General features: G+C 36.3%; 1 protein-coding gene across 1 annotated transcript; it reads right to left on the reverse strand.

Moving 5' to 3' along the window:
- Nucleotides 1-15,420: 15,420 nt before the first annotated feature.
- LOC149174864 (protein PHOSPHATE-INDUCED 1 homolog) lies at nucleotides 15,421-16,440 on the reverse strand. Its single transcript, XM_089422702.1, has one exon. It carries the CDS (start codon nucleotides 16,435-16,437, stop codon nucleotides 15,421-15,423), a length of 1,017 nt encoding a protein of 338 aa, XP_089278828.1. The 5' UTR covers nucleotides 16,438-16,440.
- Nucleotides 16,441-20,022: the final 3,582 nt, after the last annotated feature.

A 20,022-nucleotide genomic window follows, 5' to 3' on the forward strand; every position in this document is an offset into this window, starting at 1 on the left:
CCATACGTGAAATTCCTACATGTTGTCCAGAGCTAATATCTGAAGCAATCCTTGAGATGGGTGCATACTCCATAGCTTTGTTGAAAGAATCAATAATTTCACAGGTCCATAACTCTTCCCCAGGCCAGAAAAACTGAAACTGGAGGCTCGAGTTATTTATTGAAGCTTAGATCTTATTCAACGCTTATGAATTGAAGAAAGAGAGCCAAAATCAAGCAAAAAGGTTGACATATGAGTATCCTATGCTCCAAATTGATGTTGAGATCATTGGGGTCTACCCACAAAAGGAGCGTGATTCCATCGTTAAAAAATTTGGAGTAGTGTATCAATAAAAGGTTGAATGAGCCAAGAATAAGAGCAATAACATGCTTACAAATGAGGGAAATTCCTACCCTTGGATATGAATTGAAGGCCATGATCCTTTCACAACAATCCATACAAAAAAATGACATTAACTCCAAAGTCAAATTTGGTGTACACAAAGTGTTTCCATGCATTTGTTTCCCATTATTGATTACCAAACGCTTTTGCAAAGGACAACTATCATATCTACAGATATTCCAAGTGCATAAACCATATCACAAGTAATTTCCAAGAACATTAAATATACAAATAAGTATTTTCCAAGTATGTAAACCAAGTCCTAATTATTTGCAAATGATATGAAACACATTTCCCAAAAATTACCACGTATAGAATTGCCTTGCCTATAGTTAGCATGACCACCATTTTGTGCTAGTTTAAGCCAAGGCTAGGACTCAAGGTCATAGGGTTTAGAATCCATTAAGTGTACATGTTGAAATAGCTTATGCCTTGAATTTCAATGTAACTTTAGAATAAACATTGGCACATTTTCTTACATCCTAACATTTGCATCTGTTTTACTAAGGGGACCCATAACAACCTTAAGCAATCATCACAACTATGAATAATAATAAAGAAATCATCCCATTACATTATCAATATATAAACAAAGATAAGTTGAAGTATGAACATCACATATGAATAGATAACACTGTAATGATCTCAACATACCATCACTTGAGTGCATATCAAGAGATGGCCTTATAATGGCCATTAGGAGAACATAGGTGAGACAATTACAAGCCATGGAATTTTAAGTAATTTTCTAATTAGGGTGATTTTCCTTTAATATTTGCATTAGGCATAGGGCTCATTGCAATGGTTCACAACCAAATCTATGTTGGCCAAATAATGGGTCAACACAACATGTGTCAAAGGAAGATGATACAAAAATTGGAGTTGACTATGTTGATAACATTTTAGTTGTGTTTGAAGATCCCAATATTGTTGAAGGTGTGATTGGTGATGTTGATTAGATACCAAAGGATATTAAGGGTAATGATAAAATATTTTATTTTCCTTCTCTTTCTTATAGAACATGAGAAGTTATTGAAGATGATAGGGATGAAAATATCAATACAACCATAAGCATGTAGCCCTATGTTATTGATTTTGAAGAGCAGCATACAAATGGGAGGTATTCATAGACTGTTATGAGTCATGACTAAGCAATTGCATGCTGGTGGGTTAAGTGTTAATATTGATTACAATGGAGATAATTGACATAAAGGACTCCCAAGAGACAAGGAAGATGCACTCCCAACTCCTAGTAATCGCATTGAAGCTTGGATGGAGTCTATTTTCACTAGGGAATATTATATGAAGCATCAAGTGTCTTCCTTGCTCATTAAAGGTGCACAATTAGAGTTTTCATCTCCTATTAAAAGCAAAGTGTTTGAAGAGTTGGCCCATTCATGGATATAATTGATTATGCCTTCACTTTGGTTCATCATGCAAGTTAATGAAAGATCTTGTGATTTTGGTGTGATCCTTGGGTGGTTACAATAGAAATAAGATTTAACCTAATCCCTTTGTCTCATTCATAAATTAGGGTATTTGTGAATAAGTCAATTATTGAACACTAGTAGTTGATTTATAACACAATTTGGTAATAGTTTTAGTTTTGCAATAGCTATAGATGTATGTTTTGAATATATATTTAACAAGATTCAATGTTGTTTCAGATTTCCAAGCCATTATAGGTTGGTCTGGTTGCAAGTGTACGCATTTTGGTTATTGGTGATTTATGGATTCTAAACATCCCACAAGGTGATGTCATCCATCGCCCCAAAATAAACCATCATAATTCTTATGTTCACCTCCAAAAATGTTTAATGATATCGATGCTATTTGTAGAGCCTATAGGTATAACCAACGTAATGTATGGGTTTAATGCCACACTTACCACAATGTGAGGCTTAGAAATTAACTTTGATTATATGTTGAATAAGATCAATCTTGGTGCTTTCTGGGAGGTACTTTCAATAGTTTGTTGCTGAAAAAATACCAAAGGAGATGGATATTCACAAGCCTCTAAAGACCATTATTCTTTTATACTCAAGTGTGGTTCATTTTTAAATTTTTAGTAATGTAACCTTCAAAGGGAGGGTGAATTTACAATTTAGGGCCAACCTGTACATTACTAATCTTCCTTAGGCCAACCTTGGTGGGTGAATATGATGAGTATTATTTATATGTCCTCCTAATACACCTTTCCAAGATGTTAAATGTGTTGATTTGAGATATGTTGTGCACCTTGGATTGCTTACAAGACCAGTGCCTAGGCACATCTAGATTATGTGTGTCTCATATGATTCTCTAGAGATTGGAGACATCAAATATATATATCTATATATATATATATATATATATATATATATATATATATATAAAGAAATGGGCCGGTTCATTCATCCGAAGGTATAAGTGATGTATTTCTAGTACTTCTTCACATATGCAACTCACAGAAATATGTGCAATAAATAGTGCATGCCCAGTAGTTCAAGGACTTACAATTTAATAATATTTTGTAGAGTAATGGCAGAGGATAAGGAGAAAGGGAAACTCATCACATAGAGCTTAAAGCATCAAGAATTCTACACTTAACACATAGAGCTTGAAGCATTAAGAATTTCTAATCTTATTTGAGTTACGGGTAGATATAATGGACCAAAGAGAGACTAAATGCTATGATTCATGTAACACAATTTTAAGGATATAATCTCAATAATCCATACAAGCACATGCATTAATAAGTCAATACAAGTGAATCTGTGAGGAAGTATGAAATATTTCTAGTAGCTATGATTTCATGAATTCAGAGAATAAATATGAACATAATGGGTTTTAATAGAGGAATAACATACTGTAATACTCAAAGGGGAAATCACCACCATTTCCTTGATATTATGAAAGATCTTTATTATAAAGTCATATAGTGTGAAAATAACATGTAGCGTTTTCTTTAGGATTTCTGAACCTTTGCAAAGTGTCACTTCCCCCTAATTATCTGGAGAGGGGAGCATTTGAACATTTACTACAACAAAATATCTTTTGTTGAGTCTCAGTTGTCAGATTGACTAGCTGTCTCGGTCAGGGATGGCTATGTGGCCAAAAAACATTACAAAACATTAATTGCCTTTAAATGGCCACACATTATAGGAATACAAAACAAGTCAATCAATCATATGATAATGCCAACAAAATATCTCCATGCCCATCCCTGTGATCGCTTGTGCTCTAGGTTGAATTTTGCTCATGGTCTGGCCTCCTCTGTTACTCAGCCGACTCCCGTCGCTTCTTCTTTTACTACTTGAACTATTCATCCTTTAAAGTTGGGAGTGGGCACTATCAGTTTCATGCCGCAGTACTGAAGTAGAGGACCCCTGGGTGGTACTTCGTCTTCCCTCTGTATGGGGGTACCATGCTGGATAATCAAGCCCTCCTAAGCTATTAAATCCTTGTTTACTTCTGTTAGCGTCGATCCTAGTTCCATGTCACAAAGGGCCTTTCTGAATCAACCCATGCCGAGTTTGAATTCTCCATATTCCTTATTAAATGCCACAACTTCTGACCCATCACACCTTTAAAGTTTTGCAATACCTGATCGCGAGGTTCTCATATCGAGATTTTTTGACTGAAAAGCCTTTACAGGACAGGGCCTTCAAATCCATTCCAGCCCCTTTTGCTTCATGTGACTGGGGGTTATGACCAAGTGCTTAGTCATTGGGTGCTAGGGCCTTTTGGACTTACCTCTGGGGCCTTCTTCCATTGTTACATGGAATCCCGCATACCAGAGATTTATAACACTTTCCCTTTGGTATTCCCCCTTGATACTCGTGATCACCGATCTACAAGATCGGGCCCACTGAGAATATCAAAATCGTAATGTGGGAGAGATTGTTTAGGACTAGTGGTTTTCGGAGGGGAGCATGAGTGGTAAGTGAGGGGGCATGCGAAATGATATGAGAGGGACTCATAGTTGCGGGGCCCAGCGGGGAAACCACTTTTTCGTATCCCCCGCCCGCCGATAAAGTGAAACATGGCAGGGGGGGGAGCGAAAAGGCCTGAGAGCCGTTGATTTGGGCGGAGTCAATCTGGGCCGTCCATATATGGGGGTGTTTGATCAATATGCGACTTTTGAAAAGGGATAGACTCGCCAGCCCTTTAACTCCATTGTATAAAATATCGCGTTTGGGGAGTTTCAACATATCGCAATCGCAAGTTAGGAAGGAATTCGGCGGAGGAGGAACCTTTTCTTTGTGTGATTGCCGATTTCCAATCTGCGGGATGGATGACATCATTAGTACCACGTGGAACTTCTTGAATGGTGACACGTGTCACCCGAATATGCTCCCATAGGACCTCTGAAAATGCCAATTCTCTGTGCCACGTTTCCTCCATACCACCACGTCATGCTGATGTCAGCTACCATGTGGATTCATCTGGACCAATGGTGCTCAGCCACATGGCCCTCTGGAGGAGAGAGAAAAGGCTTTCCTGCCTCTGGTTTTGAAACCGATTTCGTTTGTAAACCAACATCGGCCCTCCCCTGCTGTTTTAACACTATTGGCATATTCCCCCACAATTCCTTATGAATGGTTCGTTGGACCCGTCGATCACCGATTTGCTGATATCAGAGCTCTGCCCCTTTGTATTGTACTTTAAAATCCCACCGATCACCAATATGCCGTGCTTTGGATCTTTGACTTTTGCGATTGCCGATATCAGCAATCGCTCAATCGCAGGTTTGTTGTATCCTCCCCCACTATTGCTACCAGGAAACTGTGATTGTGATTTGCGATCTGCTCTTGGACCTCCTATAAGCTCTTCCCCTTCATTTAAGAGGCAACATAACCCCTCAACTTCAACATGCCATATCTTCTGATCCAGAAGTCCATTTCTAAACTTCCATATACCATTGGAAAGATCGTTTCGAGCACTATGCAATGGAGAGGGTCTAATTTGGCTTTGAGTGCTTATGTGGCCTGGAAGATGGCTTCAAACTTCACTTCTCTTTGGAAACTTTGATCAACTAAAAAATCATAACACAATGAGTGACAACATCAACTTCTCCTGAAAAAGAAAAAAGAAAAAAGAAAAACAAAAAAGAATCCCTAAAAAATAGGGATATATTTTGAGCAGCCCGTAGGAGGCACTTGAGTTATTTTGGAAACTGCTGCCAAGTGTCGCTTTTTCCTTGACTTTTGGCCATGGCATCTTAAACCCTAAATTGACCGAATTTATTTAATTGATGGTGCTAGAGCTCATTTTCACATTTGATCTTGGAGATCTGACATTCCCAAGGAGATTAAGGAAGCTTTGGTGCAATTGTCGTCACTTTTTTGGGTAAGTTTTTCTTTTCTAGTATTTTCCCATTTTTTCTGTCGTTTTTTCTTGTTTAGCTTGTGAGAGCATTGTTTCACCTATTTTGTTGAATGACTACTAGATTTTTAACTTATTTTATCTTGTAGAAGTGTTGTTTCAATTTTTTCATTTCCTTTCCCAAGTTTTTTGCACTAACGGTTGTCGTTGCGGCGAATCTCTTCACATTCTTTGTTCTCCCTCAATTTTATTGATTCTTGCACTTGTTTCACTTGCATGCATCTTAACTTAGTCAGATTTTCACTCATCATCACACCATCCTTCAGATCTGCTCGATCTCACACTGCCCTCGGGCAGATATGGGCTCCCCTTGCCCGGATCTTGTGTTCCCTTGCATGCACTATGCATTCTAGGAGCTCAAGGCCTCTGCCTTAGCTTCTGAAATTGCGCAGAGGCTATCATGGCCTAGATCCAATAGTGCACTACGCAGTTCTAGGAGATAGCCTCCCAGCTTGGCCACTGAGATTTCACAATGCGCAGTCTCTCCTGGTCCTAGCCCAAGACTGAACTATGCATTATGTAGTTCCAGTCAGGAATCCTTCCCACTAACTGCTAGGACTGTGCAATGCCTAGTTCCAACGGGAAACCGATGACCTCTGTGAACTAGAATTGCGTAGTCTATCCCATAATGAGCTCAGTTTGTTGCTTGATCTTGTCTTGAAGTTGCTTTTAGTTTTAAGCTAACATTTTCCTACCATGAGTTTACTCTCTGTCTCTAGGTACAATAATTGTTGAGCATCTCTCTAACAATTATAATTAACATGGCCTCCAAGAGAGATGCATTAAAGGAAACTATTGAGAGCAGTACTGGGGAAGAAATTGAGCAGACATTAGTTAATCTACCAGTTTATGCAAACACTCAGCTGTTCATTGAGAAGGGTACCACATTAACATGGCAACAAATCAATGATACTTTTTGCAGAGAAATTCAAGGAAGACTTAGAGGATCGACATGTTTACCTTAGCATCCATTGGTCAGGATTATACAAGGCTACATGCAGGTACCCCGTCTTCCCATTTGTAGACATTATCAGCTAGATAGTTTCACACACAGATCCAAAGACTATGACATTGAGCAATGCCAGTGGGATAGAGTTTGCCACCTTCAGGGTGGAGAAATTTCAATAGATGTATCGTTTACCTCAATCGGTAAAGCATATGGACACACTTTTCTATGCCACCCATAACTTTGTGAATACTAGAGATATTGTTAAGCGCTGGGTGAAAGAGCCGTCAAAGTTCAGACAGACACCTAATCATGTTTACAAGAAAAAGTCTCTCAGGAAGGCTTATTAGTTCTTGATCATCTTTGCATGCAGAATATATGGTCAAGAGAACACAAAAACCTTTCTTTAAGGTTGGGTAGTTGTACTAGACCAGTTGGTGAGTGATGGGAAGCCATTCAACTAGTCAGACTTGTTGGCTCATCAGTTGAAGATCCATGTGACTAATGCCCAGAATCTGCCTAAGAATGAGCAAGCGAGATTCTACATGTCTGCATACTTAATTGATGCAATCTGTGCCCAACAACAATTTCCTAGCATGAGATGGACATGAACACCTAAGGAGAATGTCATTAATGTTTACTGAAAGTCACTTTGTGAATGAAACTATCGAGGAGTGATAGAAAAGCTAACTGACCATTTCATCATCCCGTTGTACAAGTTAATCTTTGATTAGGATCCACCTTGCATGTCCCAAGAAGAAGTGGAGGTGATAGTGAACATCACAGATTGGTAAGCCTCACAAGGTGGCACCTTCATCAGACTGTATGGTAGAGAGAATCCTCCACATGTTCTACCAAGGTATGTCACTGACAAGTTGGTCATACAAGAGGTATTATATCACCTCTCCACAAGGTTGTCAACAACAATGCATAGGAAGAAGAAGGCACCATGGCCCACTCTTCCTTTGCAGATCAGATTGTATGAGATTAAGAACTTGAAGGATGTAGATTCCAAAGATAAGGAGATAGTAGGATTTAAGTTTGGCACCAAAGGCCTCAATCCGTATGATCCTCGCAGTATTTGCAAGGACCACTGTGCAAGATTTTACTTTCCATGGATCCACAAGACATTTCACTGGAACGAGGAGGACCCTTGGAGGTACTGCTATAATGCCTCCCAACTCCACGATCTGGTTAGTATAGAAACAACTTGGAAAGATGATCTACAGGAAACAACAGGACAGGGAGCAACAACAACGAAAACAATAGGAAGCAATCTAGTGTAGGATAAGGGCAAGAAGAAGATTATCGAGAATCCATAGGTAGAGAAAAGCTGCAAGATGTGGGTAGATCCTATCATGGAGAAAACAATTTTGGCAGCAGAGGCAAAGAGGGAGTAGTAGATAAAGAGAGAAGAGAAAAGGAAGAGAGAAAAGTAGAGATTACAGGAAGCAGAACTGAAGCTGCATGAAGTGGGGAAGAAGTTGAAGGAAGAACAGGAGCTAAGGATGAGAGAAAGAGAAGAGAAGCAGAAATAAGAAGAAGAACAAAGGAAAGGCGCGATGATAGAGAAAAAAACACCCATACAGGTTGAGGAGTCAGAACAACCGACAATATAAGAAGAGGGTGAACAGATGCAAGATCGGGAGCTTGCTAAATAAATTGAGCAACTAATTGAAGTGACAGACTTGGAGTTGGAGCAGGAGCCACTGAATGGAGACACTGGCCTTATGCTGTGAGCACGAGATGTCGCCTCTCAGTCTCCACCACATCCAGTGCCAGAACGAGTCTTGAGCGAGCAAGAAGTTGTTCTCCTTGATGATGATCCAGTCATGGATCATCATCATGGATAAGTGTCATAGAAGTAAACCTAAATGTAGAAAATCCTATAGATTCACAAGCTCATGCAATTTACTAAAGCAAAAGACAAGAATCTACTTCTATGCTTTACAACGAAAGCCCTAAAAGATCGTTGAAAAGAATAATAGCAAGAGGAAGACAAATCACTGGCACATAAAACAATAAGTATACGGGGAAATCCACAACTCAAAACCCCACTATCTGTATTGCATTAATCAGAAATCCAAGATGATAATACAATTCTTTTTCTCACAAGAACAATCCTAGCACCCAATAAAAGCAATCTCCAACTCATAAGGAAACTCTTGGCCAATACCTAGCCAATTCTCCAGCTCTCCAAGTCCCTATTTCCTTGTGCAATTCCTATGGATGATTATCCCATCTTAAAGGGAAACCAATGCATCCAAAACTGCGCAATCCCTTCAAGGATTAGTTCCTGATTTCATGCACCATTTGTACAACTCAGAAAATTCTACAAAAAATAGTACACTATCCCTGCACTCTAGTCTCAACTGGGTCTTTCTCAGAATCGACATGCATGAGTTTCTGATCAGGGAATCTTTAGTTAACTGGAGTAGCACTAGTTAATGCATTAGTGCACCAACTCACTGTTAACTCACTATTAGTTCCTAAAATAGTTTGGAACTAATTTAACTAGACTTAACTCAGTAAACTGAGTTAACAAATTACAACTCATACTTAACTCATCCTGGACCCCTATAATATAGGGAGAAAATATACATGACTTTAGAAAGACTTCCAACTTGAAATTCCTAAGATAATAAAGTCAAATAACTCTTGTTAACTATTGCAAGTTGCTATGAGAATAAAATTTGATTTTAATTCTCAATTTAATTCAAGGACAAAATAAACTGGAATTTCTGGATTCTATTTTTACCATTTCTTGTTGCTATTTTCAATACTCCCTCTCAACAATAAGGGAATTCAACTCGATCCCGATCTCGAACCTTTGGAATGTTCTCCATGCAACACTTCTCTCTAGTGTTTTTGCTACAACAACTCCAAAAAAAAAAAACATCCAACTCTAATCAGAATGATGCCTCTGTCATCAAAGTCTCTGACTGTTATTGCCTCTGTCGACTGAAAACTCTCTGCTTCTATTGACTCTGCCTTTATGCAGAGTTGTCAACCCTTCTCTGCACTTCTTCAGTATTTGAATGCTCTAGCCTATGTCACTTTGATCTCTGACTGCATCAATCCTACTGATTCCTCCCGCTACTATGTACTTTGCGCTCCCGTAGCAAGGTGCGATCCATGAGATAATACCTCTCAATGGACCCTGCCCAATTTCATCCCTTTTGGGACTATCACTTCACATCGCCCCACCTCACACCTAGAGGTATGGATGCATGTGATCCCTCTGCCCACCTGGCTCGAAATTCCCCCCTACTGGAGGTCTTTGCATGACTGGATGCCTCCATTTGGTCTCCTCCCGGCTTCTCCAATTGTGGCTGTTCCACAATCCTCTCGGCCTCCTCTCAGCTTCTCTAGTTGTGGCTACTCCACAACTTCCTGAAATTGCTTCAGAGGCTTCTTCTGGCGCTGCATGTTGAGAGGTAATTTACTCTCCCTCTCAACCACCAAGTCTCTAACATTTGCCTTGGTCCTCAATATTTTCATTCATCTTATACTTCAAGTGCATACAGGTTCTTGGCTAGCACACCAATCTGTTTCATATGTCCCGTGGTGATGTGTATAAGGAAAACCTTCCCTTACTAAAAACCACATCATAGCCATGGTATTCCAATACCGCGACTGAAACATGATTCTTCTTTAGTCCTGGAACGTACATCACATCTGTGATCTTGAGAGGGGAGCCAGACTCCCTTTGAAAGGTAACCATACCGATCCCAGTATCTCTATACCTCTCTCATCTCCAAACTCTATGCTCTGCTTGAGGTCTTTCTCCTCAAAATCACTAAAGAGATCTCTATACCCCGTCAAATGGAATGAGGCACTTCTGTCAAGATACCACACGCCTCCCATAGCAGTGCCGACCATGCATGCAATAAGAGTGAAATCAAGTTCGAATTGTGAAGCTAGAGCTTCACCTGCTACCGCCACTATTGGCTCCTTCTTGCTTACTTTCTTCTTTGGGAAGTTCTTTGCATAGTGCCTGTGCTCATGGCAGTGAAAACACTTGATTTCCTCAAGTCCATCTTCTTTCCACCCTCCTCACCTTGGGACATATTTCCCTTGACCTTCTTTGCCTTATCGCTAAGGCAAAATCCTCTTCCATTTCCTTGGAAGAGATCCCATCTCTGGTGTTCCGTCTGATGTCCTCTTGCATCAAATATGACCACAATCGTTCCTAATCTGGTAGCTTCTCCCGACCATTAACAAAGTCCTAATAACTATGCCAAATCTTTGGGAGTCCTAGAAGAGCGAGACTCACCATATCATCCTCGAAAACCATGATTCCAACACTTCCAAGTTCATCACAACATTGAGTGAACTTGGTCAACTAATTTGGAATTGAGTGCATGCCTCCATCTTGATTTTTCGAAGTTTATCTTTTAGTGCCAACTTCCTTTCGTCATTGTTGTTCTGGAAAAGGTCCTTCAATTCTTTCCACATAGGATGTAGAGTTTCCTTCCCATGGATACTTGAGACAATGTGGTCTCGAACTCCCTCAAGGATTATCCACCTTGCCCTTGCCACACACATCTTCCATTCGACTAAATTCTAAGCATCCGATGTTGGCGGCTTAGGAATATCCTGATCAATGAATTCCTTCAATCCATTATCCTCCAACACAACCTCCATCTTGTCCTTCCAGGTTATATAATTCGAGCTACCATCCAAGGCATACTCGAGCCACAAACTTTATAATGCCATCTATCGATCCTGAAGTATGTATTGCAAATTCGAATTTCACCTGTAACCTTGAACTCAAAAACTTCGAAATATCCTCTAGTATACTGTTCTCAGCTCCGATACCATGTAGAAAATCCTGTAGATTCACAAGCTCATGCAATTTACTAAAGAAAAATACAAGAATCTACTTTTATGTTTTACAATGGAAGCCCATAAAGATCAATGAAAGCAATAATAGAAAGAGGAAGATAAATCAATGACACATAACGCAATAAGTATCCAGGGAAAGCCACAACTCAAAATGCCACTATCTATATTACATTAATTAGAAATCCAAAATGATAATACAATGCTTGTTCTCACAAGAACAATCCCAACACTTAATAAAATCAATCTCCAACTCACAAGCAAACTCTTGGCCAACACTTAGCCAATTCTCCATCTCTCCAAGTTCCTATTTCCTTGTGCAATTCCTATCGCTGATTAGCCCATCTTAAAGGGAAACGAGTGCATCCAAAACTGCGCAATCCCTTCAAGGATTAGTTCTTGATTGCATGTATCATCTGTACAACTTAGAAAATTCTACAACAAATAGTACACTGTCCCTACACTCTAGTCTCAACTGGGTCTTTATCAGAATTGACATGCATGAGTTTCTGATGAGGGAATTTTCAGTTAACTCGAGTAGCACCAGTTAATGTATTAGTGCACCAAATGATTGTTAATTCACTATTAGTTCCTCAAACAGTTTGGAACTAATTTAACTGGACTTAACTCAGTAAACTAAGTTAACTGATTACAACTCATACTTAACTCATCATGGACCCCTATAATATAGGGAAAACATATACATGACTTCAGAAAGACTTCCAACTGGAAATTCCTAAGTTAACTAAGTCAACTTACTCTAGTTAACTATTACAAGTTGCTATGATAATAAATTCAATTTTAATTCTCAGTTTAATTCAAGAACAAATTAAAATGGAATTTCTAGATTTTATTTTTATCATTTCTTGTTGTTATTTTCAACACTAAATACTTTAAATTATATACAAGAACATTTAAATATACATCTACAAAATTATTGAGAATTTATATTTTTAAAAATCTCTTCTTTAAACTATATATATATGCAAGATATATAAATACATAAAAATAGATCAAATATATAAAAATGATATATATTCAAAAGAGATGGATACTCCAAATAATTGAAATTGTTTATGGGAAGAGATGGCTATATAATTGAATTGCTTATGTAAAGAGATAGAGTTATTTCTTAGTAAAAGATGTGTTAACTAATTTCATTTTTAAGTTTTATTCTAAATTTGTTTGAGAAATCATTAAATTATTTAAATTATTTTCATAATTTCATATTATTTTTAATATCTATTTGTCAAATATGTAATATTTAAATAAATAATGATGACTCAACAGAGAGGTATAGGGACACTTTGATGTTCAACGTTGTATGAGCATTGTTTATGATGTAGATAAGTCTTTACCGCTCTGTCTAATCAGAATATTTATGATAAAAAAAACCATGCCATTTCAAGATTTCAGAGGTAAGGCTTTACATATAAGAAAGGGAAGGGATGCGTGTAGAGAGTGTAGAAGATGCTCAACTCAAATTGATAGTTTGACAGTTTATGAATTAAATTTAATGTATTATTGCTAATTACTTTTTTGAATTATGCATGTGAATTTTGTTTAATAATAATAAGAAGATTATAATATATAAATGCAAAGGGATGAGTATAGAAGATTGGCAGTTTAAGAATTTCATGTATTATTGCTAATTACTTTCTTGAAATATGACTATGAATTTAGTTTAATAATAAAAATAAAATTATAATGCATAAATGTAAATAGTTGTTAAAATAATTTAATTTAGGAGATGGAATTGGAATTAATGCTTATAACATCTTCACTACATTTTGAATGCACAGAAGTAACATTAAACTTTAATTTGGAGATAAAAATATTATGACAGTAAGCTAATGCCAAGATAGTAATGGTGATTTGAATTTCTTTAAAGCGTTTTGAATACAAGTCCATCACTCAAACTTCAGATAACTTCAGATCAGAGAGATAAAAATAAAATATTTTATGAATGCAAAATTCAATGTATCCGATAAGTGCAGATATTGTACTTTGATCAAAGTTTTTTTTTTTTTTTTTTAAGTTATCTAGATAGTATAAATAATTTAGATGTGCATGTATTTTAATGAGTTTAATTTTTACTGGGTTATATATTTAAATTTCAAGGAAAGGGGTTAAGAACATAAGTTATTTTTAGGGGAATTAAACTATCCCGAGGTGCAGATCATTTTTCTATCCAACAAAGTCATTTTAAATGTCATAGAGACTGGTTGAAAGTGAGACCGAGACACATCATTCTTCCATCCAACATGGAAGCCACTTTTTGAGAAATTAAACTATCCCAAAAGCCCTCTAAATTTGGCTAAACAATTTCTTCTTCCATCCTACAGTAAAGCTTGCCCCAATCTATAAATAACCTAATTTAAAAAAAACAATAAATAAATGAATAAATGCAGACAAACAAAATCAACTATTGCTTCCCACCCTAATAAACTCAATAATGAAATAAAATCCGCAATGCTACACATAAAAACCAAATATTCAGAGTCCATAATTCAAAGGAAAACACAAGTTCCTACTTATTCAACTTTGTTGAATTTGGAAATTTTGTAGCATTTAGACTAGCTTAGTGATTTTTTGCTGTTACATAAGTGGTGTGGGAGCAGTCTCTAACTCTGTTTCAATATTTCCTGCACAACCATCATGCACTAATATCAGTGCACAAATGCATAATAATGTACAATTCATATCTTTTATGAGGTTTTTTGATGCGGATGCCCAATGGAACACCTGTGTATGTGTCTTTTGGATTGTTATGACCTCTGATTTGTCATATAGGGTTTACTGGAATAGTGGTAGTGGTACCAATACCAACGCTGAAGCATTAGCACTCTGGGGGCAGTTTCCTTGGGAACCCCATTTTGCACATATATGGAGACTCGAAGATTATCATTGATCAAGTCATGGGGAGGGCATCCATCAATAACCCCATGCTTCAGGGATGGCTGGAAATGATCAAATTTCTATGGCAATTACACCGCTGCTCCACAATCAAACATATTGGAAGGAATCTGAACAAGCAGACAGATTATCAAAAAAAGGCTTATTGGGAAGGATTGGCAAATGGTACTTGGAGACCAGTTGGGCGCAGAACATTTTTTATGAGGGACTTTCCATATCCTGGTTAAAAGACTATCTTCCTGTTCACACTCTTTTTTGTAATTTTGTTATATATGTCTATAATCTATTTCCTACTGCACATTGAGAGAATGTGGCATACAATCATGACTGTATATGTTTTGATGATATAGCTTCTTTAGATGTATAAGATATGTTGAAAATGTCTCTTAATTGTATTGATTTTTTTTATCCTGGGCTTCAAGTGGTGATCAGAACACACCATATCCTCCTTATCAAGTGATTTGGGATGATCATTATCAATCTATAGATGATTGATTTATGTACTGTGATATAATTTATCTATATTCACTGAAAAAAACTATTAGTATCAACTTGGGAAGATGATTATCAATCTATAGATGATTGATTTTATGTACTGTGATATAATTTATCTATATTCACTGAAAAAAACTATTAGTATCAACCTTTTGGAGCCAAGGAAAACATTAAGAGTAGAAATCTTCGATTAAGATGGGGACAGTTCAACCTTTTGGAGCGAAGGAAAAATTTTTACAAATACCAGAAACTAATTTAGTTAAGAAAACGAAAAATGAGATATGATAGAAAAATGAAAACTAGGGTCACAATGTAATCCATTTAACTTCGCACCACAATCAAATGTTTGCTTAGAGATCAAACAGAGCTATTAAGAATAGGGTATATAGATGGGTCTAAGCCCTCTGGCTTTATTCACTACTTAAACAAAAGTGTGGCGACTTCGAACAGTTCTTCTGAGTATTGCACCACTACCCGAGTGTGGTCTTACATGAGAAGGTGGACGGATTCCACATTGCAGGTAACACATACATTCTTCTCTTAATTCCAAACGCGCTGTAGCTTGCGTTGCTCTTCTTATCCACCGACAACTTACCGGGATAACCAGGATATGCGCCTTTCCCCAGTATACCAGCGCAGGCAGTGACCGCTTCCAGCTGAGCCATTGCATCTCCTTGGTAGTACCAGGCTGTGACCATTTCCAGCGGAGCCATTGCATCTCCTTGATAGTACCCCGTCTTCAACGGGTTCGTGGCTGCCCCGACCAGAACAGACGCTATGTTTATTATCATCCCATCCACACCCACGTCTCCATTTGGTGGACGCAGAGGCGGAATGGGAGGCCCGTAAAGTGGGCCTGCAAAAGCAAAAGGCCACGCGCATTGACCTGGACACTGAACACCAGAGTTCCCAACCCACGCCACCAAGATCCTCTTCGACTCTGCTTTGGAATTAGTTACAGGAATTGAATCATGAAAACCACACGAGTCCATGCAGAATCTTTCCGCATACACATCGTCGGCCGTGAGAACAATGTAAATTCCCTTGTCGTCTCTGGGAAAATTTCTTTTAGCCAACCTCCGTCTTACCAGCAATGCAATATCGCTTCTCTCCAACTTCTTTCCACGCGAGCACAACGCATCAGAGGCTTGGCCCCCAATTTCAACTACTCCGGAGACGCCTCGTCTTGCTGAGTCTTTATACCGCTGCGTTGTTGCCCACCAGCTGCTCACTGATGGCTGCCTTCGAATATTTTTTCCAATCGAAACGATGAAATCAGAAACCGTGGCTTTTTGGGAGTGACTGAAATTGCCATACCAGAGAATATAGACTTTGATACTGCTGGGTCCCGTGAGTAGGCTTCCATTGTGATACTGCAATACCAGAGGTGCCGAGGAGACTACCGATGTCAGTCTTGTGCCTTGAAAAACTGAAGTTTTGGGGTTAAGCAATGCAGAGTGAAGCGGCACAACACAACATAGAAGCATCAAAGAAATGCGCACATGATAATTGTCCATGATTGCTTTACTGCACCTGCACAACAAGTGGGGAGAGCAAAGGACAACCAACGCACTGGGACACACAGACATAGCCTAGGTAAGGAATGTCTCTATACATTTCCTTGGCGGCTACATGTTTATATAGATTTTTCGAAACAGAATTTCAGCTACTTATTATTTATTTTATATATTTAGTTTATAAAAGAAATAGGTTTTTGGCGGGAATTTATAAAATCTGTCAAAGATTTTTTTGTTATTTAAAATATATTTTGAAATATATAAATAAATTTAATATTTTTTTTTTTTTTTTAAATAATTTGAATTAGTCAGATTAAATTATTTAAATACAAAGTTTGAAAAATATAAATATGTCAAATTTTAATTAAAATTAAAAAAAAAAATACTAAAAAAAACTTATTTATCGATTAAATTAGACCATTATCAGATATTTAATTGATGAATTAAATTACTTAATTAATTTTATAATAAATGCACTAGACCCTCCAGGTGAATGAATGTGTGTAAATCGACTAAACCGTCCAGGTGAATGAATGTGTGTAAATGGAGGGACTAAACCGTCGAGGTGAATAATGTGTGTAAATGGAGGAGTAAGGCTCATAATGAATAGTAATCACTTCACATAGATAAAATAAACTTTATTTAGGTATAAAGTTAGGCGTGAGTGGATGATGGTTGAGTAAGGTTAAAAAAATAAAAAATTTAGGATATGTGTGAACCCATGTCGATATAGTTAATGCTTAAGAATCAAAATACATTTAATGGGAGGGGTTAGTTCTTAGGAGAAGTAGAATGGGCACTCTTTTAATTACATTATACTGTCAGACTGAGTTGGCAAATCGTCAAATCAACACATACATTAACTATAAACAACGATCATATCCAGCAGGGAATACGCTGCGACACTGGAGCGCAACACAACAGGGTTTGAATCTAAACCGACCACCCTGACCAATACATCGTGCACTGGCATGCAAGAATCAAAATACATTAAATGACAGAAGACCTATTTTACCATCTAAGAAATGTGCATGATCAATAATCACAAACTTATTAATGATATGTAATTTACTTTACAATGTAGAAGATGGTTAAATGGGTAGATATATTTGGTGAAAATGTATCGAATAGTATGAGACTTATTTTATACTTCAACGACATGAATTTGTGTAAATGAGCCAGGTTAATAATTAATTATTGCTAATTATTTAATATTTAAAAAATAAGTCAGAGAGTGTTGAATAGATGGATGTACATTAAAATTAATAAATAAGATAATTTAAGATATTTATCCATGTTAGTTATTTTTAGTAAGATTTTTTGGAATTTTTTTAAGGCGATTTTTTTGTTTAATTGCTCTAAAATTTGGTAGGAATTGATTAAAATCACAAGTTTGATGGGTAATCCCTCCAAAATGCCATAGGGGTTTTTCAGGGTGCTAAATCTATATATATAGAAAAAACCAGTTTAAATAACACAAATCAAGATTTTAGCACCTCAATTTTTTCCGACATTGGAGAGTCCAAAATGTTGCACTAAAGACAACTCCATTATCAACTTAGAAATAAGGTGGGTGATTAATAACAGATGCATTAAATGTTATATATAGTTAAATTACTAATTATATTTAATTATAAATATAAATATAATTATAATTATTAGTTTTTATTTTTAAATTTAAATTATTTGATTTATTCAAAATCAAATATAAAATTTATAATAAATAAAGAAGAAACTTTATTTAACTTATTTTAAATTTGAAGCAAAACATATATAAATGGTTGAATAATTATATTTAATTTACTTTAAATTTATTAAGATACTTGTGTTGTATAACGTGTAAAGATAATAATGATAAAAAAATGAAATTTGATTAAGTAAAGGTTAATAACGAGCCTAGATTCATTTTAAATATAACTTACCAAGTCCCCATTGTCTTGATGGACAAATATTATGGGCAAAACCATGGGTTGTCAAAACCTGGAGCCAGAAAACCACTAATAATAAATTATCGAGTTGTCTTTAGTGAGACTTTTTGGAAGTTTTTCTGGTGGGTTTTTCCGGTCTAATTTCTCTAAAATCTGACAGGGATTTATTGAAATCACAAGCTTGATGCGTAACTCCTATAGGGGTGTTTATTTTAGCATAGTTTTTTCAAAATTTTAATTTACTTATGTTGATAGGCATGCCTATTTTAGAGTAGGCTTTCCACAATTTTAATTTAGTTATCACTAATTATTAGGTAGTTGGTAGAGATTTAACCTTCATGAAATATGCCAAAATATTAATAGTAGTATTCACAGATCATAGGTTAAGATTTATCTTCAAGTTAGTTATGTTATTTTAATCAATTTATCTTAAATTAATTAATTAAAGAAAATGTCATATCAACACATGACAGTGACCCATGGTATTGTAATAGGAGCTATTTACAAGTTAAGAATTTCCATGGTAAAGAGGGGGGAATCTCCATGGTTAAGATTATGGTTGCATGTTTTTTAAAATTTATATATGTTTAACTCATATATTAATTATTATTATAATTAATAAGAATAATAATTCTTTTTGTAATTAATAATAATAATAATAATTTAAGATAAAGTTATAATTTAGTTATTTTGTGATTTTTTTTTTTTAATCTGGCAATGTGAGAGATGTATTATGGGTTTAATGTTTTGATGTATATCATAGATTGATGCCTATCAGTGTTTCCCACTAATTTAATTTATATGGTTGTGCTAGTGATGAGTAATTATTAGGTGAATGGTGGAGCTTTAACCTCCATGCAATATGCTGAAATATTCATAACAATGTTCAAAGATCAAGGGTTAATATTATATCCAAGCTAGTCATGCCCTTTTAATTAATTTGTCTCAAATTAATTACTTAAATAAAATGTCATATCAATATGTGTCATATTGGACATGTAGTATTGATAAGACATGGTATTGTAACAAACATTATTTATAAGTTAAGATTTTTCAAGGTAATGTGGGGATGAATGTCCATGGTTAAGAATAGTGTTACATGTTTTTGAAAATGTATACATGTTTAATTCGTATCTTAATTCCTTTTATAATTAATATTTTTTTTTTGGTAAGCTAAATTGTAGTACCTCACATAATCCAAAAATAAATTACATAGTTCAAGCATATAATGTCATCAAACTTTGCGGTAGATGGTCTCAATCTGCCAAGATCTATCAATAGAGTAGCAAGTCCAAAAATTTAAAAAGTGTAACATTTGCAAATTCACTAGTGAATCTAAAAAGACATCATACTATAGAAAACCAACAGGAAACATCTAACAATTGAGAATAAAAAGAGTTCACTGGTGTTGGATCTCATGCACTAGAACCTAGAGATATTGATGGGGTATCAATGCATGGAGCATGGCACCCGATTTATGCCAAACAAGCGTCCTTCCTCTCCATTTAAAACCTCATGTTGTGTTTTTCTCTCTTCAAATCTACAAGGTGGATTAAAATATTATATTAGTATGCCTATCTTTCCATCATGATCGTACCCATCAATGTTTTGATCTTCCAATATAGAA

Source organism: Pinus tabuliformis, chromosome 4_1, assembly GCF_031772625.1.
Source record: "Pinus tabuliformis cultivar Carrire ecotype Pingquan chromosome 4_1, CPIR1, whole genome shotgun sequence".
Taxonomy (NCBI): domain Eukaryota; kingdom Viridiplantae; phylum Streptophyta; class Pinopsida; order Pinales; family Pinaceae; genus Pinus; species Pinus tabuliformis.